The sequence below is a fragment of the Squalius cephalus genome (genome assembly GCF_949319135.1).
Source record: "Squalius cephalus genome assembly, chromosome: 4".
Taxonomy (NCBI): domain Eukaryota; kingdom Metazoa; phylum Chordata; class Actinopteri; order Cypriniformes; family Leuciscidae; genus Squalius; species Squalius cephalus.
In genome coordinates, this window is record NC_137125.1 from 13,114,948 (window position 1) to 13,142,683 (window position 27,736).

The 27,736-nt window shown below is 38.9% G+C and overlaps 1 protein-coding gene across 2 annotated transcripts; it reads left to right on the forward strand.

Moving 5' to 3' along the window:
• LOC307157325 (stonustoxin subunit beta-like) lies at nt 1-25,083 on the forward strand. 2 transcript variants are annotated; one of them, XM_079869196.1, is made up of 5 exons: nt 1-100; nt 8,121-8,213; nt 15,094-18,295; nt 22,527-22,562; nt 23,348-25,083. In XM_079869196.1, exons 3-5 carry the CDS (start codon nt 16,630-16,632, stop codon nt 23,878-23,880), a joined length of 2,235 nt encoding a protein of 744 aa, XP_079725322.1. In that variant the 5' UTR covers nt 1-100; nt 8,121-8,213; nt 15,094-16,629; the 3' UTR covers nt 23,881-25,083. The 2 variants fall into 2 exon arrangements, with proteins under 2 accessions (XP_079725322.1, XP_079725321.1); XM_079869195.1 differs by having other exon boundaries at nt 5-100; nt 16,571-18,295.
• Nucleotides 25,084-27,736: the final 2,653 nt, after the last annotated feature.

Sequence of the window (27,736 nt, forward strand, 5' to 3'; positions counted from 1 at the left end):
AGACAGGAAGAGAAAGCGTAGACAGCGCACAGAATGCAAACTCAAACAGGGTGACAGAGAACCAACACATATTTTACACTGGCACAAATATCATATCACGGTAAGTCTTCAGGAATTAATCTTCAGGATTATAATGATATCGAGCTCTAGGGATTCTGCTTTTAGTTTACATTAATTTACAGACTCTTTACAATCTGAAATATACAGATGTGGAAAGTAAACATGTAAATGTTCAATACTTCCGCTCTTCTGTAGGCCAGGCGTTGATTCACAGACGATCAGCTTTAGTGAGAAGATCGATTATGACAAACAGATGTATTTTTGATGGCTACAGAAAATCTATACTCTCCAATTAAAGTGTCTGGATTGTGATATTTATAGGAAGAAGCCAGAGTAAATAATATGATAAATGATTTAATGTTTTTTATTTCACCTATGTGAAAATGCTCAATAATAATAATAACAATAATTATTATAAACTAGATTAAAAAGTTTGTCGAGACAAACTTTAAGTTGGCTTGAGAAAGTTTGGACCAGAAAGTTTGAAGTTTAAAGTAATCTGAAATTTAAATTAGTTTGAAGTTTAAAAGTAGTTTGAAGTAGTTTAAAGTTTAATGAGGAAGAGGTTTTGTTGGACGCTGACATTTCCAAATTTAAAAAATCCAGAAAATAAATCAAACACTGAACAAGTTACAAAAGTGTCAAAGACGAGTCCCATGAGCTGTTCTTCTCAGTCAGATGATGGACTGATGAACACGAAGAGTCTGAAAGTGATGTTAGTGGAGACACACAGATGGATGTGGAGAGTGCTTACTCTTTCACCAAAATTCAGTCCTTTTTTACAAAGAACCAAAGGCTTGAGATCAGTTAAAGTTGATGAGTTTTTCCCAGATTTAAAGTTGTTCCTTGATTCAGTTAAACTATTCATGAAAATACAGAACACCCCGGCCAACTGACCTTGACAGTCTAAAAAAATATGATAAAAGTTAGCACAAATAGCTAATGATGGTTAAGTGTCTTTTTTTTCCCCCTTTGTTTGTGTTATCCTCTCTGTTTTTTTTTTATTAACATTTGCTATGTGTGACATAAAGCTGGGTTCTTTAAACATCATTGGTGCCAGAGAGGATGCAAAGAGAGTTTCCCTTATCAGTTTGTTTAAAGTTAAGGAATTAAATTTGTTTTACAATAAACGCATAGCACCGTTGAAAATGAAACTGCTGGAAGAAAGATTGGGATGGGAAAGTTGTTCTCAGTCATAAGAGTAGTAACAGTGGTGGAGTTGGTATCCTGTTTTCTAGAGATTTTTTTTATCCATTTCTTGTGTTACTGAAGAAATCATTGAAGGTTTCTTGTTAAAAATACAAGCTGTAGGCTATTTGAAAGTGAAAAAATGACTTTCATCAGTGTTTATGCTCCAACTGTAGACACAGAAAGGGTGGTCTTTTTAAACTCTCTAAATACTGTAATAAGTAACTGTAGTGATGATGGATACATGTTCCTAGGTGGTGATTTTAACTGCACTGAGAATGCAACTCTAGACAGAAACCACCAAGAACCACATGGAGCCAGTAAGAGTTGTCTTGTTAAAATGATTTATGTGATGATTGGAGGCTTTTTCATACTACTCAGCGTTAATATACTTGGACTTATGTTAAAGATAAGTCTTTGTCTTTGGCTAGGCTTGATAGATTTTCAGAGTAATGAACTTAAAGGTTGTTCAATACACCCAGTTGGTATTTCGGATTATTGCCTTGTACAAGTTGCTATCTTTGTTAAGGATGTGAAGTGCAAAATTGACTATTGGCATTTTAATGTATCTTTGCTTTCTGATAATGCTTTTAAATACGCTTTTAAGTATTTTTGGAGTGGTTACACAAAAGAAAAATCTGAATACACTTCTTTACAACAGTGGTGGGACATAGGGAAGGTCAATATAAAACAGCTGTGCCTACAGTATACTCTCAATGTCACAAGGGACATGACTAGATCTATGAAAGCTTTGGAGAGTGAAATAGTGAAGCTGCAAGATTTGGCAGACTCAACAAGAGAAAGAGAACAAAGTTCTCAAAAGGAAAACGTCAGCTCTATCTAACCTGTTGGGTTTATCTGCTCAAAGTGCTCTGGTTCGCTCACGTAATCAAAATATTGCCAAAATGGATGCACCTTCTCTTTTTTTTTCAGCCTTGAACAAAAAAAATGGACAAAAGAGACTTATGCACTCTCTGCGGTCCAGTACCGGACAACTGCTGCAAGAGTCTGTAGATATCCGTAAATCTGCAGTTGCTTTTTATGATTTGCTCTTCAACAGTGAGTTCCAGGAGAGACCAGAGGTGGCGCAGTCCTTCTATGAGGGCTTACCTAAGGTTTCCGAGGAGGCTAACGCAGAGTTGGATGCACCAATCTCTGCTGATGAACTACATTCTGCGCTGTGGACTTTTATAAAGTTTTCTGGCCTGTGATTGAGACAGTTTAAGTAAAGGACATTTACCATTGAGCTGCAGGAGAGCAATCCTCAGTCTTCTCCCCCAAAAAAGGGGATTTACAAGAGATCAAGAACTGGCGGCCAGTTGCTCTGCTCTGCACTGACTATAAACTTTTGTCAAAGGTATTGGCAATGAGACTGAAAAAAGTTATGGAGCATATTATTCATGTTGACCAGACTTATTGTATACCCAATAGGTTGATATCTGACAATATCATTTTAAAGCTAGGGTATGGGATTTGCAAAACGGCCGGCAGATTTTGAAAATACACAACTCAAATGGTCCAACCTTTTTTCCTCCAACGCTGCTCCACCCATTCATGTGGAGGGAGGGGGATGATCCGAGTCTTGTATAGTGACATTGAGAGTATTTTAAAGATCAACGGTGGTTTAAGTGCTCCTTTCAAAGTTCATTGGGGGGTCAGACAAGGATGTTCATTAACTGGTATGACGTACTCCTTGGCCATAGAACCTCTTCAGTGCAAATTAAGACGATCTCTTTTCGGTGTAAACCCTCCTGGATGTGAAACAGTTTTTAAATGGTCTGCTTATGCCGATAATGTTGTTGTCATTGTCAAAAAACAAGAAGATATTGACACCCTTGTAGAAAATATTAATGTTTTTGGTGTATTGTCCTAAAATTAACTGGGGGAAAAGTGAAGCTGTAACAATCAGTGATGAGTTAAGTAGAAAACGTACTGGTTACTTTCGTAACCTCGGTTCCCTTAGAGATAAGGGAACGAGTACTGCGTTGCAAACGCTTATGGGAAAACTCCTTTTCTCGAGAATATTGAAGCCTTTATTTTAAAACGCATTTGCTACAGCACAGGCGAGAGCATCAGACCCACGTGAGTGAGCTGATAGGCTGTGCTGTGGGCAACTGCACGAACCAATGGCGGATAGACAGAAGCGCGCGAGCCAATCAGGGCGCTTGGCGCTCTGTCACTGTCAAGCGCGCGAAACTACACGTGACCATAACATATAAATACAGATAGAATCCGCCATTTGACAGGTATAATCGACTGAAGCGACAAACCTGCCATAAGAAAAATAGCACGGCAAGGCAACGCAGTACTCGTTCCCTTATCTCTAAGGGAACCGAGGTTACGAAAGTAACCAGTACGTTCCCTTACGAGAACGTTCTCTCGTACTGCGTTGCAAACGCTTATGGGAACGTTTCCATTTAAAACGCCGTGCTATTAATCTTTTGGCCGCTCTGACTCACCAGAGTTCCGGGAAGTACAGAATAGCCAGGATAAAAAGAGACCGAACATCGGGCCCATCAATTATCCGTAATAAAGACTGGCCAGAGCCAGTCATTTAACCCACAAGGTGATAGCCGTGTGTTTAATATCAAACTAGTCTGGGTCCGCAGAGCCAGAGTCTAGACTGAAAAGACTGTAACTGCAAAGCAGGGACATCAACTTATAATCAACGAATCTGGCCAAAGCCAGTCACTTAGTCCACAAGGTGATAACCGTGTGTTAAACATCAAACTAGTCTGGGTCAGCAGAGCCAGAGTCTAGACTGAAAAGACTGTAACTGCAAAGCAGGGACATTAAAGTTATAATTCATCGGATCTGGCCAAAGCCAGTCACTTAGTCCACAAGGTGAAAACCGTGTGTTCAATATCAACTAGACTGGGTCACAGAGCCAGTGTCTAGACAGAAGAACTGTAGCTACAAAGCAAGGGCATTAAAGCTATAATTCAACAATGTGGACGGAGCGGATATCCGGCCGCCGCACATATGCTATAGATGGGAATACCCAAGTGACCATGGTTCAAAACTAGTCTGGATCCACAGAGCTCTTTTAGATAAATATGCAATGAAAAGGATATAATTTTTCGTCGGATGCCACAGGGAAACGCTCAGCTGGCGAGATGCCGGGATGCGAAGCTGTTCCGCTGGACGGCTTTTCCACGACGAGGGCTTCTTATGACCGGAGAAAATCAGCGACGAGGTGAGTCGAGCTGAAGGAGATTAAATCTGTCAAATGGCGGATTCTATCTGTATTTATATGTTATGGTCACGTGTAGTTTCGCGCGCTTGACAGTGACAGAGCGCCAAGCGCCCTGATTGGCTCGCGCGCTTCTGTCTATCCGCCATTGGTTCGTGCAGTTGCCCACAGCACAGCCTATCAGCTCACTCACGTGGGTCTGATGCTCTCGCCTGTGCTGTAGCAAATGCGTTTTAAAATAAAGGCTTCAATATTCTCGAGAAAAGGAGTTTTCCCATAAGCGTTTGCAACGCAGTACGAGAGAACGTTCTCGTAAGGGAACTTGTTTTACCTGCCGGGTTAATTTGGAACAAGGGTGGGTTTAAATATCTTGGTGTTTATCTTGGAGATGATACTTTTGTATATATTGGGAAAATGTTTTAGAAAAATTGGAACAATGTTTTAGAAAAAGTTGAAGGACGTCTCAAAAAATGGAAATGGGTATTGCCACACATGTCTTGCCACAAACCATTGATGTGTAAACTGAATTTGGTGACACTACAGTGTGTAACATTTAAGTTAATGACTAATATTTGTAGTAGCGCTTTTTGGGTTTTGCACTTTGCACACGGTCTCATGGAGATAGATTTATATTATAAGGCTCGTTTTGAGGAAAATGAGGTTGTAGCTCGTCATCTACGGATTGGAAACAGGTGTCAATTGAGTTTAAAAACGTTTAGCTCACAATTTATTGATCTTGGAAGTTCGGATCTGTGAATAACTTTACTGAACTTCTTGAACTAAGCACTGTCCTTATTTCTTTATACTTAAGTTCAAAATAAAACTCTATGAACCGCTCCATTGTTAACGTATGGAGTTCTGAAACACGGATTAAACAGGAAGTGTTTGTCTGAACTCGCAAAAGTTTTGAAAAATAAGGTAAGACTCCAGATTTTTTGAAGTAATAATACAGAGTTGAGTGGCTCCTCACTTATGTTGTGCAAAGTGTCAGGGGAAAATAAAGAGCAGGGTTCGTACACCTTTTCCAAGGTCAAATTCAAGCACTTTTCGAGCACTTTCAAGGTCCATTTTAAAGCTTTTTCCAGCAACTTACACCACCGTAAATACAGTCAAAATTATTATTTCGTGTTTTTATCACATTAAAAGAGATAATGCTATAAACAGCCAAAATTGTGTTTCGTAATAGCAGAAGGATCAGATATTTAAGCAAATCACAAGTTTTATTTTTCAAAATGTATCACTGTCTAAGTAGATAATGCCTATGAATAATACTTTTCATTTTATTAATGTTCAAATATTGCTTCCCAGATAATGAGATTTTCAGGCTGTAAAACCGAAGTAATTTCAAGGGCTGAAAATATGAAGACAAAGGATTTGAACAGAAATATTTTACAGGCCTCGGTTTTGGGACACATTCTTGATATAGACAAGGTTTGAACAAAATCTGAAACGGTGCAACAATAACCTGTAATTCATTTTAACCCAGAAGACTCTGACAGTGCACATAAATGGCTTGCGCGCTGTGCGAGGACGTTTTGTTGCTGCGTCGACCAAAGAGGGGCGCAGCATTGGCGAGCTTGCGTGCACGCCACGGTCAAAGTTAAAAATAGTTCAACTTTTGCCGCTGCGTTCTGTGACGATTACCCGCGCGGCCAATAAAAACAGGGCATCCAAAAAAACGCGGAAATCAAAATGAAAACTCCGCCTACTTTTGCTCTGGCCAGCGTAGCGCAAAGGGCTACATTTTATTTCTCCATTTAATAAACTAACTATTCAGTCAGATAGGTATTTGTTGTGAAAGAAATACAGTTACAATTTCAAGCATTTTATCCAAAATGTAAGCACTTTTCAAACCTTGAAAACACAACATCAAAATTCAAGCATTTTCAAGGATTTCAAGCACCCGTACGAACCCTGAAAGAGGATTCCCCAGTTGACAAATGCCACCTTAGCATGAAATCTGCCGCTGGTTACAGCAATGCCACCCTGACTGAAGATGCCAATGAGAACAATGACATCTGTCAAGCTGACACTGCTGTAACAGTGGATATCAATAATGAGGATCATCTTTCAGGAAGATCTTCAAGGGCTTTGAAATCAGGCCATAGAGCAGGGGTGTCAAACTCATTTTCACTGAGGGCCACTTCAGCATTATGGCTGCCCTCAAAGGGCCGGTTGTAACTGTAAGACTTTTAAAATGTTAATATATTGTCTCTTTATTTGATTATTACTTAAGTTACAAATATTGTATATGCATTTGCAGGGGTGTTTCTAGGTTTTAAAAACATCAGGGGCTGGGTAATAATGATTTGATACAGAGAATAATGTATATTGTATATATGCAGGGGAAAACTGGCTCAAAAATTCAGCCTAGGCACTGTAGCCACACCAGCACACATTACCACACACTCATGCATATTCAAATGTGAGGTAGTTAGGGGGGTTCGGGGACATGCTCCCCCGATAAAATGTGAATTTCTCAGATATGTGCATTTTAAGGTGTTTAAAGGCCAAAAAATTTGGATTACAATAGCTTTAAAAGCATGTCAGTGGGCAGTAGCATAAATTATTTGTCAAGATAACAGATTCTAAAAAATGAGAATGAGGATAAATGTTGCAATGAATGATCCACACTACAAAATGGAAATGCAGAATGTTTCTGCTTATTGTTGACAATACACAATCACATATTCCAAACAGGAATGGCCTTAAATGAGAAATCTTTCAAGGATTATTTTGCATAGATGTTACATTTCAGTCAAAAACCAGTGCAATCTTTTTGTGTCCAGAGGCAAATGAGCAATTTATATTAGCATTAAAGATTGGTTTCACCAACTTGTTTCTTTCCTGAGTTGTTTTTGGCACTAATCAATTTAAAGTTCAATTGTTCACTCATAAAGACAGTCACTTGTCGCCACCTACTGGCTTAATGATGCAAGTGGCGCAAACACAGACATGCGGAGTGATACAAATGGTGAAAAGGCTAATACTGGTACCTATATTAAAATAATATAAAATATCAATATATTATTCTTCAATCAGTTCTATGCAGCAGAATCAGATTTAACAGATCAATTTTTTTGACCAATTGTCAAAATAAAGTATAGTCCTACAAAGCTATTTTTTATCAGAGCATGAGCAGAGCAGGGAGAGGACCAGTGAACGAGAGGATCGTGATTCGTGTAATTTTACCAGTGTTGCCCAGCACGGCTATACACACCATGTTACAGCACAGTAGTGCTATTGCAAAAAGAAACAAGTAGGCCTACAGAGAAATTTCATGTCGGCACGTTTTTTTTTTAGCGGACTTTGCCTTTCCGGTGAGCGTGAGCAGAGCTCGCAACACAAACACACACACACACACACACACACACACACACAGAGGTTGCTTGCGGAACATTGAGCAGAACGCGCTGTGAACACGGAGCGGAGAGCACAGCGCGCACACACAGCGGAACGCGCTTCGAAGTTATGCATCTTCGGAAGCGGACTCGCACGCAAAGTCATAAAACACGCTGAGCCAGAGTCAAACCATCGCAGAACATAGAGGGGCGCGGCGGCTTTTTTGTATCTTTCGGCCAAAAACCTAAACATTTTCGGCAGCCTAAATTTCGTTGCATCCCTAATTTTAAACTTCAAATGTATAAATGTCCCCATTGTTCATTGTTTTTTCCTGCAGCCATGGCATCACAGACCATTGAAGTGGCAGCTCTAGGAAGACCTCTGTATCCTGGTATGCTTTATGACTGCCGCAAGGATACCTTCATTCCAGGTGGTGTACAGTACCTACTAAAATGCTTTTTACTCTCTTTTTCACCCAAATGTGAATCAACAATGTGGTAATTTAGAGATTTAAGAGAAAGGACACAACTATTAAATTAGTAGTCTTATAGATAAAAAATTGGCATGTTGACATTGCGTCTTCACATGTTAAAGGTCCCATTTTATAATGTTTCCAGGGGTGCCCTTATAATGTTAGTATGTTTTTAGATCAAAAATTGTTATAATTTAGAAATAAAAGGTATATTTCCTAGCCTGATTTCATTCCTTGTTTTGAACACTCTGTTTGAAGGGGCGTGTCTGCTGTGAGACTTCAGTGTAAACGCCCACTGCTGTGATTGGCTGACATGCTTGCATATGAAATATCTGGCATTACATGTGGAACTATCTGGAAAACTTTTACTATTACAGCTATTATACGTTTTTACTATTACAGCTATCTGGATTAACGAATCGTGATACGTTTTTTAAGTATTTAGATCTATTCCCATCACATAAAAGGTTGCAGTGATTATGAGCATTGAGCAGATGACAGTCTGTTGATCGCGTGAAAGATCTTATCATTGCAACACAGTTTCTGCACTCTCACTAATGATTTCACCAATGCTAACATGAGGCATATAAATACAGTAAGAGCTTCGTTGTGCAGTGTAACAGCGTCATTGATTTCATAACGAGTTTTGGCAAGTGTCAGATAAACTCGCGCTGTGTGATTGACAGCTTGGGCGATTGGAAAGGGATTGTTCTTTGATCGCTTTCTGTATATTAATCACAGTTTAAGTAAGATTATTTTCATCCTACTAAGAGAAACGATGTAAAGAGTGATCGCTACTTCCATATTAAATCACTACTTACCGCTTGCTGGAATATAGTTGAAATTGCCCCCTTCGTCAGTATGAAACGCTGAGAGAAGCCTGCTTGATATTATCCCAGGTTAGAAAAACAGTCCGTGGTGAAAAGGACAGAGCAAACTAACAACTTCGAATTAAACTTTTGCGGTATCCGATTATAGATAAACATCAACCACGTCTGTTGACATTTCGCCATCAATACGCCTGTGTTCCTGTGGGCGGAGGTTACGGTTCTAGTGACATCATTAAAGAAGGAAGTAGAGGGGTGTAGTCCAATCGAGCCGTTTTTTGTAGTCAACTTCTGTTAAATAAAATATCTCGCTTGGCATTGAACTTTGAGCTTCATAATTTTACAGATATTATTTATACTCTAACAACAACATTACACACTAACTAAAGTTTGAAACATGGGATCACATAGAACGGGACCTTTAATATTCAACAATATTATTGATCTGCCTGCATTGACATTTATTATATGAGAACTGAACTGAGCTGGACGATGACGTCACATTTTTTTTCCAGAGCGGCTATATATATATATATATATATATATTAGGGTGGCCCTTAAGTGTAGGAATTTTTTTTTCTTTCGTTTTTCTGCAGCCTGACCCCCCAGAGTTGTTCCATTTATGCTAAAAACACCCCAGAAAAAAAATGGGGCAAAAATATGAATATTTAGAGGTAGCTCAAGCACATCAAAGTTCGCTGTTTTTGTAGGCAATTCTACAGCAAAATTCTTTATTCTAAAACGTTTAGCATTGAGCATTGTATTCAATCCTATACACAGTTTGCAGAATGCATCAAATTACGTAGCCTTTTACTTGATCACAGTTCAATGTGAGTACAATATTAATTATTTAACCACATATATCTTACACAACATACATTTGACTATTGTAAGATAACTGATGATACGCATCTTTTTACAGTTTGCACAGTTCAAAGTCAATAGTTCAGAGTTTCTTAACACCAAGCAGCGTTGATTTCTTGGCATCTGGAAATTGTATTCGGTTTTGCTCACTGACTTCAGAGCATACTGCAGCTGTTCTTCACACCTAAAGCGCCCGGATTGTGACGCATCTTGGATGAGCGCAACACCACGTTCTGCGTGGTCGTTTGTTACCACCAGACTATTGATTATTGCCTCCGCAGCTTTGAAATCATCTCTACTGTTCCATGATTCGGGATCTTCAGACAGGAATGCATCAGGTATACCCAGCATTGAAAACAGGTTTCTGCTCGACTTCGAGACAAAGTTATCGAGTGTTTTCTGTTTTATAGTCAGCATGTCCACTTGAACGCGTTTCGGCGGATCCTTCTCACCGACCCACTCTTCTAATGCTTTGAGAATTGCTCGCTTCGTAGTGAAATCCACCTGCTTATCGAACAGGCTGAGAAGTATCAAATTCTCCGACAAGTACCAGAGATGCCCAGCTTTCTTACGTGATGTATCTGTACTGATGTCTCGATCAGGATATGAGTGGAGTGACTAGTAATTGTAGATCATTCCTAGGCGCAGTGGCAGCCACAGGTGCCTGAAACCAGAACTTGATGTATATCTTGGCAAGAAATATGTTCAGACGTAGCAGTCCACGAGATTCGCGTGCCGTCAGCTTGAACAGGGATCGGAATAGCCAGACCTTGATGCTGTATATGGCTTTCGCCATCCAGCGAGCTTGATGCATTGGGCCAGGGGCTCTGAACTTTGTATCAGGTGATTTCACTCCCATGAAGATTAGCATTAATTTCAGCAGCTCTCTATAATCATCTCTTGGCTGAATATCCTGCAGCTGCTGTTCACAGAATGCAATGACTTCATCTCGGATAACAGATAGCTCAGATGAGGCGAAATCATCTGAAAATGCATTAAATTTTGCATCAAATAAAATGCATTAAATACATTTTCTGATCAATGGATGACCATTGTCCTTGAAAGCGCTTGAAGATGAGGACTTCCGGTGCCTTGCTGGGTCCCATACAAACTGCAAATGCGGCAGCCAACACCAACTCCAATATATGATGACGACAACCAAAATGTAGAAGTGGCCGTCCAAGCAGCTGCTCTAGAAGGATACAGGCTCCAGACAGTCTGCCAGTGTTGGAACTGGTCGTATCGAAGCACATACCACGAACAAGATGGTCCAGTCCCCGATGGCATTGTAAACTGCCTGGGCCTCTGCTTGCCCTGTTCCTGTGGAAATCTTTGGAATGGCCAACATGGGGGCTTTTCCCCCATTGTTGAAACCAGAATGGGCAGCCTGTTCACCTTTTCTTTACCTGTTAAGTCAAGCATCAACTTGCCATCCCAGTGGACCGTTAGCGCCGTGCTTGGTATGAATGATTCTACAATGCCAGCGGCGGTTGCTTCTCTGTGTTTTCGACGTTGACGCTGGATGGTTGACCTGTTTAGAGCAAGAGCTTCTGGGTCTTGTCCGAGAGCTTTGGCAGATTCGAAAACAATCATCATGGCAGCCCTGTCACTCAGTAAATTTCTATCAAGCATTGCTGACAGAGGAGCTGAGATAATGTGATGGCGACCCCGTTTCCTTGGTGGTGCACCAGGCCTACTTGTGGTGGATAGTCCAGGATTTCCACTATCCGATTCTGATTCTGATGAACTATTCTCGGAATTATTGCTGCTGCTGCTCTCCAACACAACTGACTCTGAGAGAATACTTTTTTCTTGTTCAGAACAATGGTGTTGGCTTTGCAATTTATCCTGCTTCTCCTTCTGCTTCTGTTGCTGCAGCAACAACACTTTGTCGACACCCAACATGCAACCAGGTTGTCCTTTTTGCCGCTGAAGTTTGAGGAAGAGCTTATCCTTCTCTCTCTCTTCTTTCGAGTAAGTCTCTGCATCGATTAGCTCAATAGCATTTGCATGTGCAATGTCAAACAACCCTGCAATAATTTCTGTGAAAGTGGCTTCGTTAGCCCGTTGAGTCTTTGTTTGGTGATTCTTGTTCTTTTTCAACCCCTTCCAGTCACAAAATAATTGCTCGAGTTTTTTAACGGAGTCCTGTCGATGCTTGACTGGAATTCTTGCCCGGAACCAAAATTCTTCCACTCTCCGTATGGTATTGTTTGCTGCTGCTCGAATATCCTCTTTCAGAACATTGTGACGATGTAAAAAATGGCTGAGAACGATGGTCCCTGTGGGTAGCTTAGTCCCTTCAATTCCTTCCACATGGCTAATTAATAGATAATCTTGCGAGCGCGTAGCAACTGTCCCTCCCGTTTGATCGCATTAGTTGAGCTGTGTGCGAGATGGGCGCCGCCATCTTAGTTTGTGCCGCAGACGCAGTTCAGAGAATCGGATCTGTTGGATTTACAACACGTGAATTCATCCACTTCTCCCGAAATACATAAAAGTAAGTGGCAGGTGAACTGGGAGAAGATTAGAGTACACTTTAAAGTTACTTACACAATGCGTATCTGATATGAATAAAACTAATTATAATGGAAAGGATTATTATTGCCTCTTCCTTTGACATCACTGTGTATTTTACAAACTCTAAATATATTGTTTTTTTAGTACTTATATGTCTGAAACCTAAAATAAACATTATTGTGATCGTACGTGCGAAAGGGTTAAATAAGCAAGTATGTAATTTAAATAGTTGAGATAAAATTAGGCAAGTGGTAATTATCACAAATTGAGCATAATAACTGATTATACAAAACTTCAACGTCATCGAGCCACCTCTAAATATTGTTCAAATGAGCTCATATTTTGCCTGAATTATTTGTTCATGTATTGGAACAACTTGAGGGGGTCAGACAATTATAAATCAAAACTTGAAAAATAAGGGCCACCTTTTTTTTATATATATATATATATATATATATATATATATATATATATATATATATATATATATATATATATATATATATATACAGTATAACCATCACTGTGCTTACTTAAAGGAACACGTCGACTTTTGGGGGCTTTAGCTTATTCACCGTATCCCCCAGAGTTAGATAAGTCCATTGTGGTGAGTTCTGGTATTACACTCACTTTCCTGATTAGCCCCAAGTATCACTGTGTCAAGGCGGCCTTTTGCTGTCAGGTCAGAATTGGTACTATTCCCTCAATAGCTTGTTATTTATACCAGTAAGTCTAAGTGTAGTCCCTACACTCCCAGGTAAACAATAATAAACATTTCTAAACTAAACATATGAATCAAACTCATGCTCACCTTCCAGCAGAATCGCTCTTGGAACCTTGTTATCTTCAGTGGTAAGAAGGAATTAAAAGAATTGCTCTGTCTATTGCTTTTAGAACTGTCTTATCAGCTGAAGTAAAAACTTAACAGTGATTGTCTTTAGAAATAAAAATTTATTTATACAAAAGATTAAAAACACTGGTTATACAAAAATTAATACTTGTAGCAAATCAAAAGAAAAAGTTACAGAGTATAAAACTTCAGCTTATTCAATCTCAACAGGGCAGTCCTGTATGAGTGAATATTACAAAGACTAATTACCTTGTAAGCAGTTCAAGCAGTTAGGAGTAAATATGAACTTGTTCTCATCCGAGAGTTTTCAAGTTGCAGTAATACAGCAGAGCAGTTCAAACCAAAAGCAATTTAGCTAGAATTAAACTAGAAGAGATTTTAATTTCTCTCCCGGGATGCAATCGATATCAAGATCAAAAATGCAGCCCTCAACAGTCAGAAAGCAGTTATATTTATATGGAACCTGGTTACATTGTTCCAATGCAGTAGATTGGGTTTTTCCAGAGGAACTAAGTCTCATGACAGGGTCTTGCAACATTAACCTTCTATAGTCACTGAGGGGGTTTTTGGTGACACTGTTGTTTCCCATATATGAGCATTCTTGCGTCCCTTCCGTCCTCTGCGCCTCGGGTTCCTCTGTCTGTGTGTACGTGAATATGTATCAGGAAGTGAGCTCGTGGGTCCACAAAACCTATTAAAATTCACAAATCCTCTGACACCATACATACCCTTTTCATCTCTGTGCGTGCCGTAACTCTGTCTGACGCAGCACCTGAGAAGCCCCTTGGTGAGGAGCAGAGAGTTTGCTCAGAGTTGGAGTAAATCACTCCGCAGAAGTAGCAGTGCTTCGCCTTCTGAGAATATAGTTTGTAACGACAATGACTACGACATCCGGTCACATGCTGTTCAAATTAGTGGATCCCGATCTCGCAAACACATCCTTCATTGTCTGAGCAGACAAGAGATCTATTCACGTCCTGTACTGGCGTCCCGACGTCGGTTCGGACTGTCAAAATTGCAACTTTGTTGCTCCCCAGAGGGACATGAGTCACCGAAGGAACCCTGTAGTTTAAGACCCCCCCAGTTCAGCATGAACTCCCCATGACTTTACAACCTCGTGACACACACACACACAAACACCCTTTTGTGTATAACTGGGAATAAGATAAATATCTGTTATTTTATTTTATAATGTGTGTACCTTCCTATATGCACGTGTGATAGAGGTTTGGTTTGCTAGAGTATAGTTTTGAATTCTAAATGTTCATTGAAGGGAATTCCTCAGTCGTGTCTTGTTGTAACCCTACCTCAGACCATAAAACTTTACGACCCAGGAAAGCAGACATTCCAGCATTACACACACACACACTCTGGACTTTGAAACAGATATTCCCCCACATAACAAGCCACTGAATGTTGATATGTATTCCTATGTTTCTCAAAGTGTCGTCACTTGACATAACGGAAACACTGACAACTTTATTGTGTGTTTAATCAAACTTTATTTGTGTGTAATTATGCATATAAGTGTAACGTTATGTTTCCCCAATCTTTACCTGTCATAATTGATATCTCTGTAATCCTCTCCATCTCACGGAGACGAATCTTGACTGCAGAGTACAATAATATGCATTTGTTCCAGGAAATATCATATTTCTAAGTATGAATCCTTTCCCTCATAAGACATATGGTAAAAGGGGGCGTGTTTTTCTTCACACAAAGAAGACTTCTTCCTGCTACAGATCAGAAGTTTTGATTCGCTCTGTCCCCAAAACAGGGCGTAAACAGATGTCTGTTAAAAGGAAGAGACCCCCACTTCTCACTCTCTTCTCTCATCGATGGCTCTCTTCTCTCATCCCTGACCTCTGAACTCCTCCTCTCCCCGGCTTCAAGAAACATCTAAAAAGGATCAGGCCTTCTCCTCGGACCAACACATGTTCGAGTCGTAGCTGCCGTCCTTTGCAACGAAGCTTTTGCAGCCTCTCCCTTCCCGGGAGACGAATCTGAACTTTCTCGGTAACGTTACATTCAGTGAGCCTTTCAAGCTTCCCGCGGCACCGGAAGACGCAACAGAAACAGGATCGACACCGTCCACGCTGTCCTGCCTCAGCCTCAGCCTCACCAGAAAGAGCACAGAAACTCGCAAGTACATTATCTGATAAAAGCTGTTTCCAGGTGTCTCGTGAACCTAGGTTTCTGTATGTAATAATTACTAGCTTTTCCCTTCTCTATATTTCTTTCTTGCTTTCTTTCTTTCATTTCATTTTATTCTGATCACATATTTTCTTGTTTGTTTAAATGTTTGTTTGTTTTATTGTTTGCATTTTACGTACGTTTATATTTGTAGCTTATATAATCTCTTAGTGTGTGCCATTTTATTAATAAACCCATTTATACTTTTAACTGTCCCTGTGTTTGAAAAAACACTTTTTATGAAGTCAATGAAATCAAAGATCTTATTTAAGCTACACGCTCTATATTATAGGCTAGCCTACTTTGAGTAGGCCTAGTTTTAATTTATAAACCCAAAAAGGCTTTATCTTCGTGGCCAGAAGATAAACTTTCTTGGAGTTTTGTAAACAGGAATACTTCTTAACTGTGATAGTCTTACATTTATTCGCTGGACGAATAACAAATGACAAGACCAGTTACCGAACGAGGCATTTCCTATAATTGATAAAGTAAATGCATATGCGATTTATGAATTATGACCATGAGTTATGATTATTAATATTTCTAAAATTCCCTATATCCTTGAGCTAATTCGCATTAACCCAGAGGCATTTACCCTTACAAGTTCCCAGTATGTATATGGTTAGAAGATGGTTGTGTCTCATGTGACCTTGTTATTCGTACACGCTGTGACTATACAAATCACATGTAAATAGGAAAATGTTGGCGTTATTTTGTCACTTATTGGGAGCAGTATGCTAGCTGGAGCCGTTTACCTCCAGTCTTTGTGCTAAGCTAGGCTAGGCTAGCGGTGGGTGTGTCAGACAGAGTTACGGCACGCACAGAGATGAAAAAGGTATGTATGGACTTATCTAATTCTGTGGGATACGGTGAATAAGCTAAAGTCCCAAAAAGTCGGTGTGTTCCTTTAAGCTGGATGATGGTGCTATTTTCTTCTAGAAACAAATTGTGTTGCATTATTTTCCTGTTATCACTGTAAAGCTGAAACAATCTGTATTGTAAAAAGTGCTATATAACTAAAGGCGACTTGACTTGACTGTTAAAGCTATTTTTCATTTCAGGTGTCACTCTGTGGGATAAGCAGTCACTGGATGCAGATTTGGACACCAGTCCGAAGCCCATGACAGATTTGAAGTTCAGTAGCTCCGACTCTCTCTCTAGTAAGTCCAGTCTCCTGGATGTGAGTGCTTCCCTGAAGGCCAGCTTTTTGGGAGGGCTGGTGGAGGTGGAAGGATCTGCCAAGTTCCTGCATGACACAAAATCCTCAAACCAACAGTCCAGAGTTACAATGAATTACAGGGAAACCACAAGCTTCGACCAGCTCACTATGAGCCATCTGGGACAGATCACTTACCCTCAGGTCTTTGACCAGAAAACTGCAACTCATGTGGTCACGGCTGTACTGTACGGAGCTCAGGCCATCATGGTGTTTGAACGGACATTTTCAAAAGACAAAGAAAAACAGGAGATTGAGGGAGAACTGAATGTCATGGTCAAAAAGATTCCTCAATTTTCCATTGAGGGGAAAGGAGCTTTAGAAATGACAGAAGGTCATACGGATAGGGCTGAGAGCATCGCCTGCACATTTTATGGTGACGTCCGCCTTGATCAGAACCCCACCACTTACATGGAGGCCCTAGAGGTGTACAAGAAGCTCTCCACTATACTGAAGGAGAATCCACAGAATGCAGTTCCAATAAAAGTCTGGCTCTATCCTCTTTCTCTACTGGATACAAAAGCTGCTCAGTTGGAAAGAGAAATCACCACACGTCTGGTTTCCAACACTGAAGATATAATAGAGGGGCTGGGAGAAGTAGAGAGGACATGCAACGACCTCTCCAGAAAAACTCTGGTAAATGTTTTCAAAGACATCAAAGAGAGGCTCCATTTATTTCAGGGCTCTCTTAACATTTACAAAATGGTATTCCTAAAAGCAGTGGCCAAGGTCTTGCCTGCTATACGAGGAGGAGAGATGGAGCAAAATTCATTGGAAGACATCCTGAAGATCCACTACAGCTCCCCCTTTAATGCTGACATGCTTAACCAGTGGTTAGATCATGCAACGGCTGAACTTAAAATCTTGAGTTCTCACACCGAGATACTGGAGGGAATCAATACTGAAGACTCAAACTGTCTCAACGCCATCCTCCTTGATCCTAATATTGATGTTGTGGTGTGCTTGACCTTCACATCTCTGAAGTATGAAGACCCGTATCTTTCAACCCTGAATAAGTTTCTGGAATCTGACGAGTTTAAAGAGCTTGATGTGGGAATGAAACCACATTCTAGCACGTTAGTATCTGTCAGAAAGTGGCACAACGATCCTGGTGTCATGTCAAAGATGAGAAAGAACTTAACTCTTTTCAGAAGTTTTTCAGAGGCTAATAAAGATGAAAAGAGATATCGATTCATTATTTCTGTCATCTCCGATCCCTCCAGTCCAGGCTCCTCTATCTATATGTATGAAACAGGGAATCTGACAGACACACAGTTCCAGCCCGTGTCGAAGCCTCCCCCTCCAGAAGTGGAGAAGGTCCTGAAGGACATTGTGTCCCTGAAACTGCAGAAGTCCCCAACTGGAGAAACTGTGAGGTACAGAGTGGAGTACCAGCAGGTGAAAGCAGATTCTGGCGCTGAGGAACAGTGGATTATCATAAACACCGCTGATGAAGTCTTTACTCTGACTGGATTGGAGTTTGGAAAGCAGTACTTGATCCGCTACAGGATAGTGGGTAAAGTGGGAGTGAGTGAAGCCAGTGACACTATCGGCCCCATACAGTCTTCAGGTGAGTGTCATATGCACTTCTCTTTGCATTAATCTTTATCTTAATATAAATATATATATATATATATATATATATATATATATATATATATATATATATATATATAAATATATAAATAAATTACTCTTTTAAGCCCACTGTAGAAAGGCCTCAGTCATCCCTGAAAACTAAATGATTATGATTAATATAAATAATATATTTAACAAATGCAAATCTCATTATTTATATTCTTTAATAATAATCATTATGAATTACTCTTAATAAATGCAAAGCATACAGACGTTAGTTGTAGAGGAAGTAATTGAACTAACCACAGGAAAATAAAATCTATAAATTAAGGTATGACAACAAATTCAAGCTTCAATGCAACGTGATCTCATGAGAATACGTGTGTATTTTTACGTTAAGTGTTGTTCTTCCACACGTACATTTACTTACGTTTTAATACACAGAGAAACGTATAATACTGACGTATTTATAGCACTAAAACGCAAAATATTTACGTATGAACAACTGATATACACATTTGTACGTATTCCTATTTATGAATATTAAAATAGTGGCATTAATGTTTTGACCCTATTGCATTCAATTGTCTTATCAATTACGTTTTCAGTCGCATTTATTAATTGCAGTTTACTCATTTACTTAATAAGAAATAATAACATTTCACTCTGTTTGTGACTTCTGCTGCAAACTCATTTCAGAGGATTATTACATGATGTTAAACAAGACTACACTTTAAAACCATGAAATGAATAACATTTCTTTAATCGTTTAACCATTTTGTAATATATCGTTTGTTTGCCGTGAGACACAAAAGGCATTTTCTTACACAAAATGGACTGCTGCATGTGTGTTGTTTCCGTGAATGATTAAGAAGTAAGTTATCTGTTTTACATTCTATGCTGTTCAAACTTTAATATTCTGTGTATTCAGTTACTGACATTTGAATAATAATTATATTTTCGTGTAAATTGCATGCTGCCGAAGTCCATGTCAAGTCATGCTGAAGCTAGTTTGATTCTGTATAGTTGAATATGTTCTGCAGTAATTTAAATATGTAAGCTAAATTATTTATGCTATATATTTCGATTCTAAATACTTGAATGCAACTTGAATACTCTTTACCAAAGTAATGCGAACAAATACTACCTCATATTTAACATTTAATAACGTGATTTACTGTAACTTCTGTTATGTATAGTGACTATTCTCGTTATGCTAATCTGAATAAAACCCTTCTGCTGGGACACTCTCTCTTGCTCCAGTTTCTCTAACTGGAAACCCCCACCACCCTTTCTACTAGTGCTTAACCGAACCCTCTGAGTGTCCCATACGCACCAAACACCAAAACACAACATATATTCACAAAAGACATCCATTTTATTCGCTCATTGTAATCCAAATCTTTAGAATCCACACGTTTGCAAGAAACAGATAAAAATTTAGCCTTTTATTCAGTGATCAAACCGAGGTGTGTGTTCAGGCTCATTATTGGCGCATTGCTATTTTGAGGAACTGAAATAGACTGAGCCATTGACCAACAGAAACCTGGCCTAAAGTCAGTGGTGCAGTATTTTTTTTATTATTTAAAGAGCGCATTAGTAATGTGCGCCTATAGGCGGGTCCACAACGCGCATACACTCTGCTTATTACACACACACTCTGCTTATTACACACACAGGGTAATAAGCAGCACACAAACATGCCACACACAGCAGCACACAAACATGCCAAATATTAAAAATAAAAGGATTACAATGTAAAAGATTATTATTGTGTTCATAAAGATATGGTGGAATGAATCCGGCTTGTCCCGTAGATGATCTGCTTCTGCACTTTTATCCTGTGCACTAGCAGATCCATTTCCTCTCTGGAGACGCGTTCGGTCTTTCCACTATCAAATTCCTCCATGTAAATAGTGAGTCCACCATGACGCAAGCGCAACTGGCATTTAAAGGGAATGGGAGATGAGACTCTGATTGGTTTAACACACGTAAATCCCAAAACACTTAATCCCAAAACACACCTATTACTCATTAAGAGAATACGGACAACACTTTTAGACCATGTGCCGGGAGCGTAAAACTAACTAGCTGTCGTTAACTAACTAGCAAAAGTGGATTCGGACATGCTCTAAGTGAACTTGCGCACTGCGCTTTAGACCATGCTCTTAGATCCTTAAAATAGGGCCCTATATCTCCATTCTCAGCAGCGACTGTAAACGTCAAATCCCGCACTCGTTATGTTATGATGAATTTAAACAAAAAAAATGGCGCCCTCAAGAAGTGTTACAACATGTTTTACAGAATTAAAAATGTCAGTACCGTTTGGTACCGAAGTCTGTACTTCAACTCATTACTCTCTGTTGTTCTGTTGTCAGTTTGTTCAAGTCTTTGCATTGATTAAATGCAGTATATCTGACATTAAATCCTCATACTCTGTGTCTTTAAGTAGACACTATTTATCACTACAATGCATTTGTGATCATGAAGGAAACTTCTGATATTTACTAATGATATTTACTGTTAAAATCACCCATTTAAAATCCTCCTTATTCTATTGATATGCATTTTTGCATATTAATGATGCATTTTTATGATTTAGGAGTAAAATGTGGCTTCCATGTATTCACAGAAATTCTCATAATCAGTAGAATTATAATTCTAATCAAAATGATTGAGCATGAGACATTTATTGATCAATCAGTGTCTCTTTGAAGAATAATAATGAGGTTGAGGTTTAATCCAAGTCTTATGAAGCGATTTGATTACTTTGTATGATGAACAAAGTGAAATTTGAGTCCTATTCCCTCTCAAATCAAATCTGTGATCAGTTCATGTCTACAGAAGCCAAATCAAATATGGTGACATGTCAATAATATCAAACCCTCAATAGTGGTTGTGTCAGGATTTGGGTTATGTAAACAGACATTTCTAAATATCTTCTGTGTTGGAGGATTTCTGCATGTGTTAGCAATGGATGCAGGATCATTTTCTCTTGACATGATCATCAGTTCATAGCGTTTTTAATCATCACGTAACTCACACAATTGCGTAGGGCCCCGCGGGTTTGAGGGCCCCTGCTGAGCAAGCAATTACATCAGTTGATGCCCGCTGTTACAGCAGCGCTGTCGACCTTATTTATTACATTTACACATCGCCTCCATCACCAAATATAGAATTCTGCAAATATTGTTCATTGATCAGTGTTTATATGTGAATAAGTCTAAATCAAATCTGCTCATCATTTCGTGTAAATCGTGTCTCTTCTTGGATTAAACTACTCAATTCATGAATCTTAATGAACATTTGGAAGCGTCAGAGTTATGGGTGAATAGACTTTCAATGGAGGGACAGAAATCTCCCAGATTTCATTAAAATAGACTCTCTTCACATGTGTGTCCTGAAGTCATATGGGTTTGGAAGGACATGAGGTTGAGTAAATCATGGCATTTTCATCTTTGGGTGAACTAACACTAACCAAAGCGGCGAGCCAGAGACGGACACACTCAGTTCTTGTCATATATAATGGGCAGTTTATTTCCAACAACAACAACGTTTCATTTAGGTTTCATTTAAATACACGTAATACTAGCAACACATTCACATACACACTGATGTCTATGGAAGCGGCATTTAAAACTTCTAATTTGACACCGTGTTTTATTCACGTCAGAAATACGTCGTGTAGGAAACGAAATAGTGTTTATTCTTCTCCCAGTTCACCGGCCACTTACTTTCCTGTCTTTCAGGAGAAGTGGATGAAGCAAACTATTACCGATTACCCGTTATCATCTAACATGATCAATATAAAAGTGTTTAAAAGACTAAATACAATCACTAAGACATATTTGAGAATCGGAATATCAGATTTCACAATAAGAAGACAATTGTTCAAGCTAAAAAGCAAGTAGGGTCTACCAAAGTGTAGACAATTTTTGTTATGCAGTTTAAAGTAAAATAAATATATATATTTAAATGTCTCACTTAATTCTATTCAATATTACTGTAGTGCAATTCAGAGTAAAATGTTATGCAATGTGTGTGTGTGTGTGTGTGTGTGTGTGTGTGTGTGTGTGTGTGTGTGTGTGTGTGTGTGTGTGTGTGTGTGTGTGTGTGTGTGTGTGTGTGTGTGTGTGTGTGTGGATCCTGACTTTGCTTGGGCCCAGAATAGTGAACCCGCTCCTGATGATAACCACACTCTTCATGTCTCTTGATTTCCACAGTCACTGTTCCCAAGACCAGGAACGAGCTCCTTCTATGTAAGTCACTAAGAGAACAAGCAGAGAAACTCACTGAGTGTGTTCATGTTCTTCCTGTAGAAGCTGAGAGAAAACATGACAGAAGAGTTCTAGAGTTGATCATGTAAATGATGATTAAACTGTACTAAGTTTAACTGACACTGATGATTTATTGAACATGAAGAGTTCAGCTACATTACACACACACTCTCACACTCTCTCTCTCTCTCTCTCACGTATACACACTCACAAACAATTTTTCTCACACTCACTCTCTCTCTCTCACACACACACTCACTCTCACACACACACACACACACACACACACACACACACACACACACACACACAAATTATCTCTCACACTCTCTCTCTCACACACACACACACACACACACACACACACACACACTCTCTCTCTCTCTCTCTCTCTCTCTCTCTCACACACACTCACACATACACACTCTCTTGCAAACACACGCATCCACACTCACAAACTATTTTTCTCTCTCTCACACACACACAAATTGTGGCAAAGCAATTAAAAAAACTGTAAAAGATCAGACAGTTTCATAATTCCTGATTACAGAAATATTTGAACATAAGAATCCTATGTTTTCTGTTTGGTAACCATGGCGATTTCAGTCAGAACCTCATTCAGGACAAAAGCTGTTACAGAATGATATTTCTTTAGTGCTTTATTATCATTGGTTGCTTACAATCCTAAATGAACTAGTCAGATCTGAAATGAAGACTCAAGATAGAAAGTTTCTGTAATTCACTGATGTGTGTTTTCTCTCCATCAGATTCTCATCACTTCACTCTGGATCTGAACACAGTGAATAAACGCCTCCTGTTTGAGTGGAACAGAGAGATTACCAACACTGGCAACGTCCAGAAGTATCCTGATCATCCAGACAGATTTGATGATGTGTGGCAGGTGTTGTGTAGAGAGAGTGTGTGTGGACGCTGTTACTGGGAGATTGAGTGGAGTGGGAGGGTGTGTATATCAGTGTCATATAAGAGCATCAGCAGGAAGGGACGGAGTAATGAGTGTGTGTTTGGATGTAATAATCAGTCCTGGAGTTTGTTATGCTCTCCCTCCAGTTACTCATTCAGACACAATGACATAGAGACTAAACTCCCTGTAGACCCCATCATCAGCAGGAGAACAGGAGTGTGTAGAACAGGAGTGTATGTGGATCACAGTGCAGGAACTCTGTCCTTCTACAGCGTCTCTGACACACTGAGCCTCATACACACAGTCCAGACCACATTCACACACACACTCTATCCTGGGTTTGGGGTTTATTATAAATCATCAGTGAGACTGTGTTGATGAATGAGAATAGACTGATGAGAGACTCTACCAATAATGCTTTGAGCTGCATGATAAATCAGTGACAGTGAGATGTTCTAGAGTCTCTTATTGTCTCTTCATTACATTAATAACACAGCTGAACTTCTGTCAGTGAAATAAAGAGAAACAGACAATGATACACAGAGAAGAGAGAGGAAATATGAGACACAATGAGACTCACTGAAACATGTCTGTATGATACGAGCAAAACTAGACTTTCAACTCTAAACTCAGTTTAAGACATTCAGAGATGTTTTATCTCAACTTCTCCATCTGTTCAAAACGTTATTAAACATGATTCCTCTGCTGTGGGTTATGTGTGTGTTATTTAACATGATTCCTCTGCTGTGGGTTATGATTCCTCTGCTGTGGGTTATGTGTGTATTATTAAAGATGCTTCTGCTGTAATATATTGTGTACTGTACTAAACCTGTTAGTGGGGGTTTCTGGATTGATGTTTATCTTTTTATTATTATCTTTGTTTTTTCTCTCTTTAATTTTTTCTCTCTATTGCTGTGAAAATAAGACATATTCAAGAGAATGAATCAATATCACAGTTTGTTGATCAATTCCTGTGTAAATGAAGGATCTCATGATTCTCTATATGTGTGTGTGTGTGTGTGTGTTTATTTCAGTCATGTATGTAGTTATCATGTGATTTACAGCATTTATCATGTTATTATTATAGTTGTTGTCAGGGTTGTGTTTAGTTTTGCTGTTTTTGTTCATATTTGAGTTTCCTCTCGATCTTTATTCCTCTGTTTCTGATTATTGTTCTGTGTATTTATTTACACTCCTGCTTCTGTTCAGTTCTGTTCTCAGTTCATCTCAGTTCATCTCACACACACACACACACACAGTCCTTCATAATTGTTGGTCAAAACACTGTAAAAGTGAATCAACACGCACCAATGCTTCAATTTTCTAAATGTCTAAATTTTAATCATTTGTTAATAAACAAGTATTCATTACTTCAATGATATCATTGTATCTACATACATTTTTAGCTAACTGTGATTTTGAACATGTACATTTCTGAAATGCATAACTTAGACAGTCTCCTCTGATATCAGATTACTGTAAACTGTAATATGGACTCATGTATTTTCTGTAAAGCTGCTTTGAAATGATGTGTATTGTGAAAAACGCTGTACAAATAAATGTGAATTGAATTGAACGAGTTTTATCTTCTAAATCTGTTACTTCTTCCACACACAGTTTCACACTGTCACACACTCACACCACATGGACTCTTGGGCTGCGTCCCAAACCGCATACTCAATGAGGACGGACTTCATTTCAATAAGTACTTACTGAACGAGCGCTAAAAGAGTCGGTACTATATAGCCAGATCTCGTTAAGTATGAATGCGATCCGGACATCATCCGCCATGTTGACGTTATCATGTGACCTATGACGATATCTTCTTCTTCTTCTTCTTCTTCTTCTTCTTGTTATGGAGGCAGAATTGTCTCAAATATAATTCACGCAAAAAACATGATTCACACATGCCTAGACAATTTCACATGTATGAAACCTAATTCATGTACACAAAAAAAAATTCATGTGTGTGGAAAAAAAAATATATTCACAAAAAGCAAATTTCACATGTGCAAAATAAAATTAGATATTCATAAAATACTTTTCACAAATGCAAAACAAAATTCGTAGATGTACAACTGTGCATAAAAACCTTTGAATGTTTAAAATGTACGAGTTTATCCTTGAATGTGAATGTGCAAATCATCATTCACGTGTGTGAATCGCCTTGGATGTGTGTGTGTGTGTGTGTGTGTGTGTGTGTGTGTGTGTGTGTTTGAGACTTTCCTGGCAGCGCTCTCCTCCTACATCTATCATATATTCTTTGTTGACATCTGTTGATTATTGTGATAAAAGCCACATTTAATCTACTAGGCAATGTACCTGGAGCTGTGTGAAGTGTGTGACCTCACAGGGTCATTTCAAAATATGCACACACTCACTCTTAATCATGTGCCTAATATGCCGAAACAAGCTCTGTTAATGTTTCATGTCTCGTCACATTCAAACAAATCACTATGAATCATAAATAGCTGTAAATGTTCCCCGTTCACAGGCTGCGATGCTTGCATTGGTAAGCAGTGACCATGCAGGGTGACCAATCTTTTATAGGCCTTTTTCTTTCACAATTTAATGCTATGAAATGCTATTTCATGCATACTGAGTTTTTTACACTGTTAAAGAGTTGGATTCCCATGCTAAACATGGACAAAGTTTCAAAAATTAAGTTGTACGTTTGATGGAGAATTTCTGTGCCAAAAATACTCAATTTATATATTTTAATACTTAATTCGTCTTTATACGAACGTTTCTGGGATGGCAGATAGCGATTACAGAGAAGCCTATGGAGGAGTGAGACAGCTCTCAGATTTAATCAAAAATATCTTTATTAGTGTTCTGAAGATGAACGAAAGTCTTACGGGGTTTAAACAACATGAAGGCGAGTAATTACTGACAGTTTTCATTTTTGGGTGAACTAACCCTTGAAGAAAAAATGTTGAAAAATCTGTCCTACCGACTCTGTTGTCTTTTCAAAGCAGTAATTCTGTTATTAATATAGAACTTGACAGCAGACCAGTCTCTGTTTTTCAGTGCCTGAGGTTCGGCCAACAGGCATGAGACATAGTCCTTCTTCCCAGGCACTCGACAGCTGTGTATGAAATGCATCATGTGCTTTTCAACCGCTCCAACCTCTTCTTCCGACCACTTCCTTTTGACTTTTGTGCCTAATAATAAATAAATAAAAACATTAAATTAAATGTAATTACTAAAATACAAAGCAATTCAGTCAAAGCCAGAGAGAACATTAACATTAAGACTCGTAAAAATATTGTTACATACCAATGCAATATAGTAATTCTGTTTTTAAAAGTGCCATGGCTCAAAAGGGCTCAAGATACTGCGTATGCATAAATGTAATGCATCTACAGGAAGCAAGTTGAGCAATATTTCCATTTCCACCAAATTACTGATGTCTAAATCATGCATATTGGCCCCATGTTGAAAAGTGAGTCCTGAGCTACACACACATACACTGATGTCTAAATCACACCTACATATTGGGACCATGGTGAACACTAAGCCCTGAGCTACACACACATACACTGATGTCTAAATCACACCTACATATTGGGACCATGGTGAAAAGTGAGTCCTGAGCTACACACACATACACTGATGTCTAAATCACACCTACATATTGGGACCATGGTGAAAAGTGAGTCCTGAGCTACACACACATACACTGATGTCTAAATCACACCTACATATTGGGACCATGGTGAAAAGTGAGTCCTGAGCTACACCCTAGTGCAAAAAATAGTATACTTAAAGGGATAGTTCACCCAAAGATGAAAATTAGCCCATGATTTTCTCATCCTGAAGTAATCCTAGGTGAATGACATTCTTCTGTCAGACGAAAACAATCTGAGTTATATTAAAGAATGTCCTGGCTCGGCAGTGAATAGCCATTTATGTTTTGAATGTTGTATGTTTTTGGCTGTCTGCTGGAAGCTAGTTATTTTAGTCAATAAAGTTTTAAATATGGATATTTTTCTTACACGAACATCGCTTCACTTCAGAAGGCCTTTATTAACCCCACAGAGTCGTATGTAGTTCTTTTATCATGGACGGATGCTTTCTTATGGACTTCAAAACAGAAACAGCAATTCACTCCCATTATAAGCTTGGAAGAGCCAGGAATTATTTTTAATATAACTGATTGTTTTCGTCTGAATGAAGAATGTCAAATACACCTAGGATGACTTGAGGGTGAGTAAATCATGGGCTAATTTTC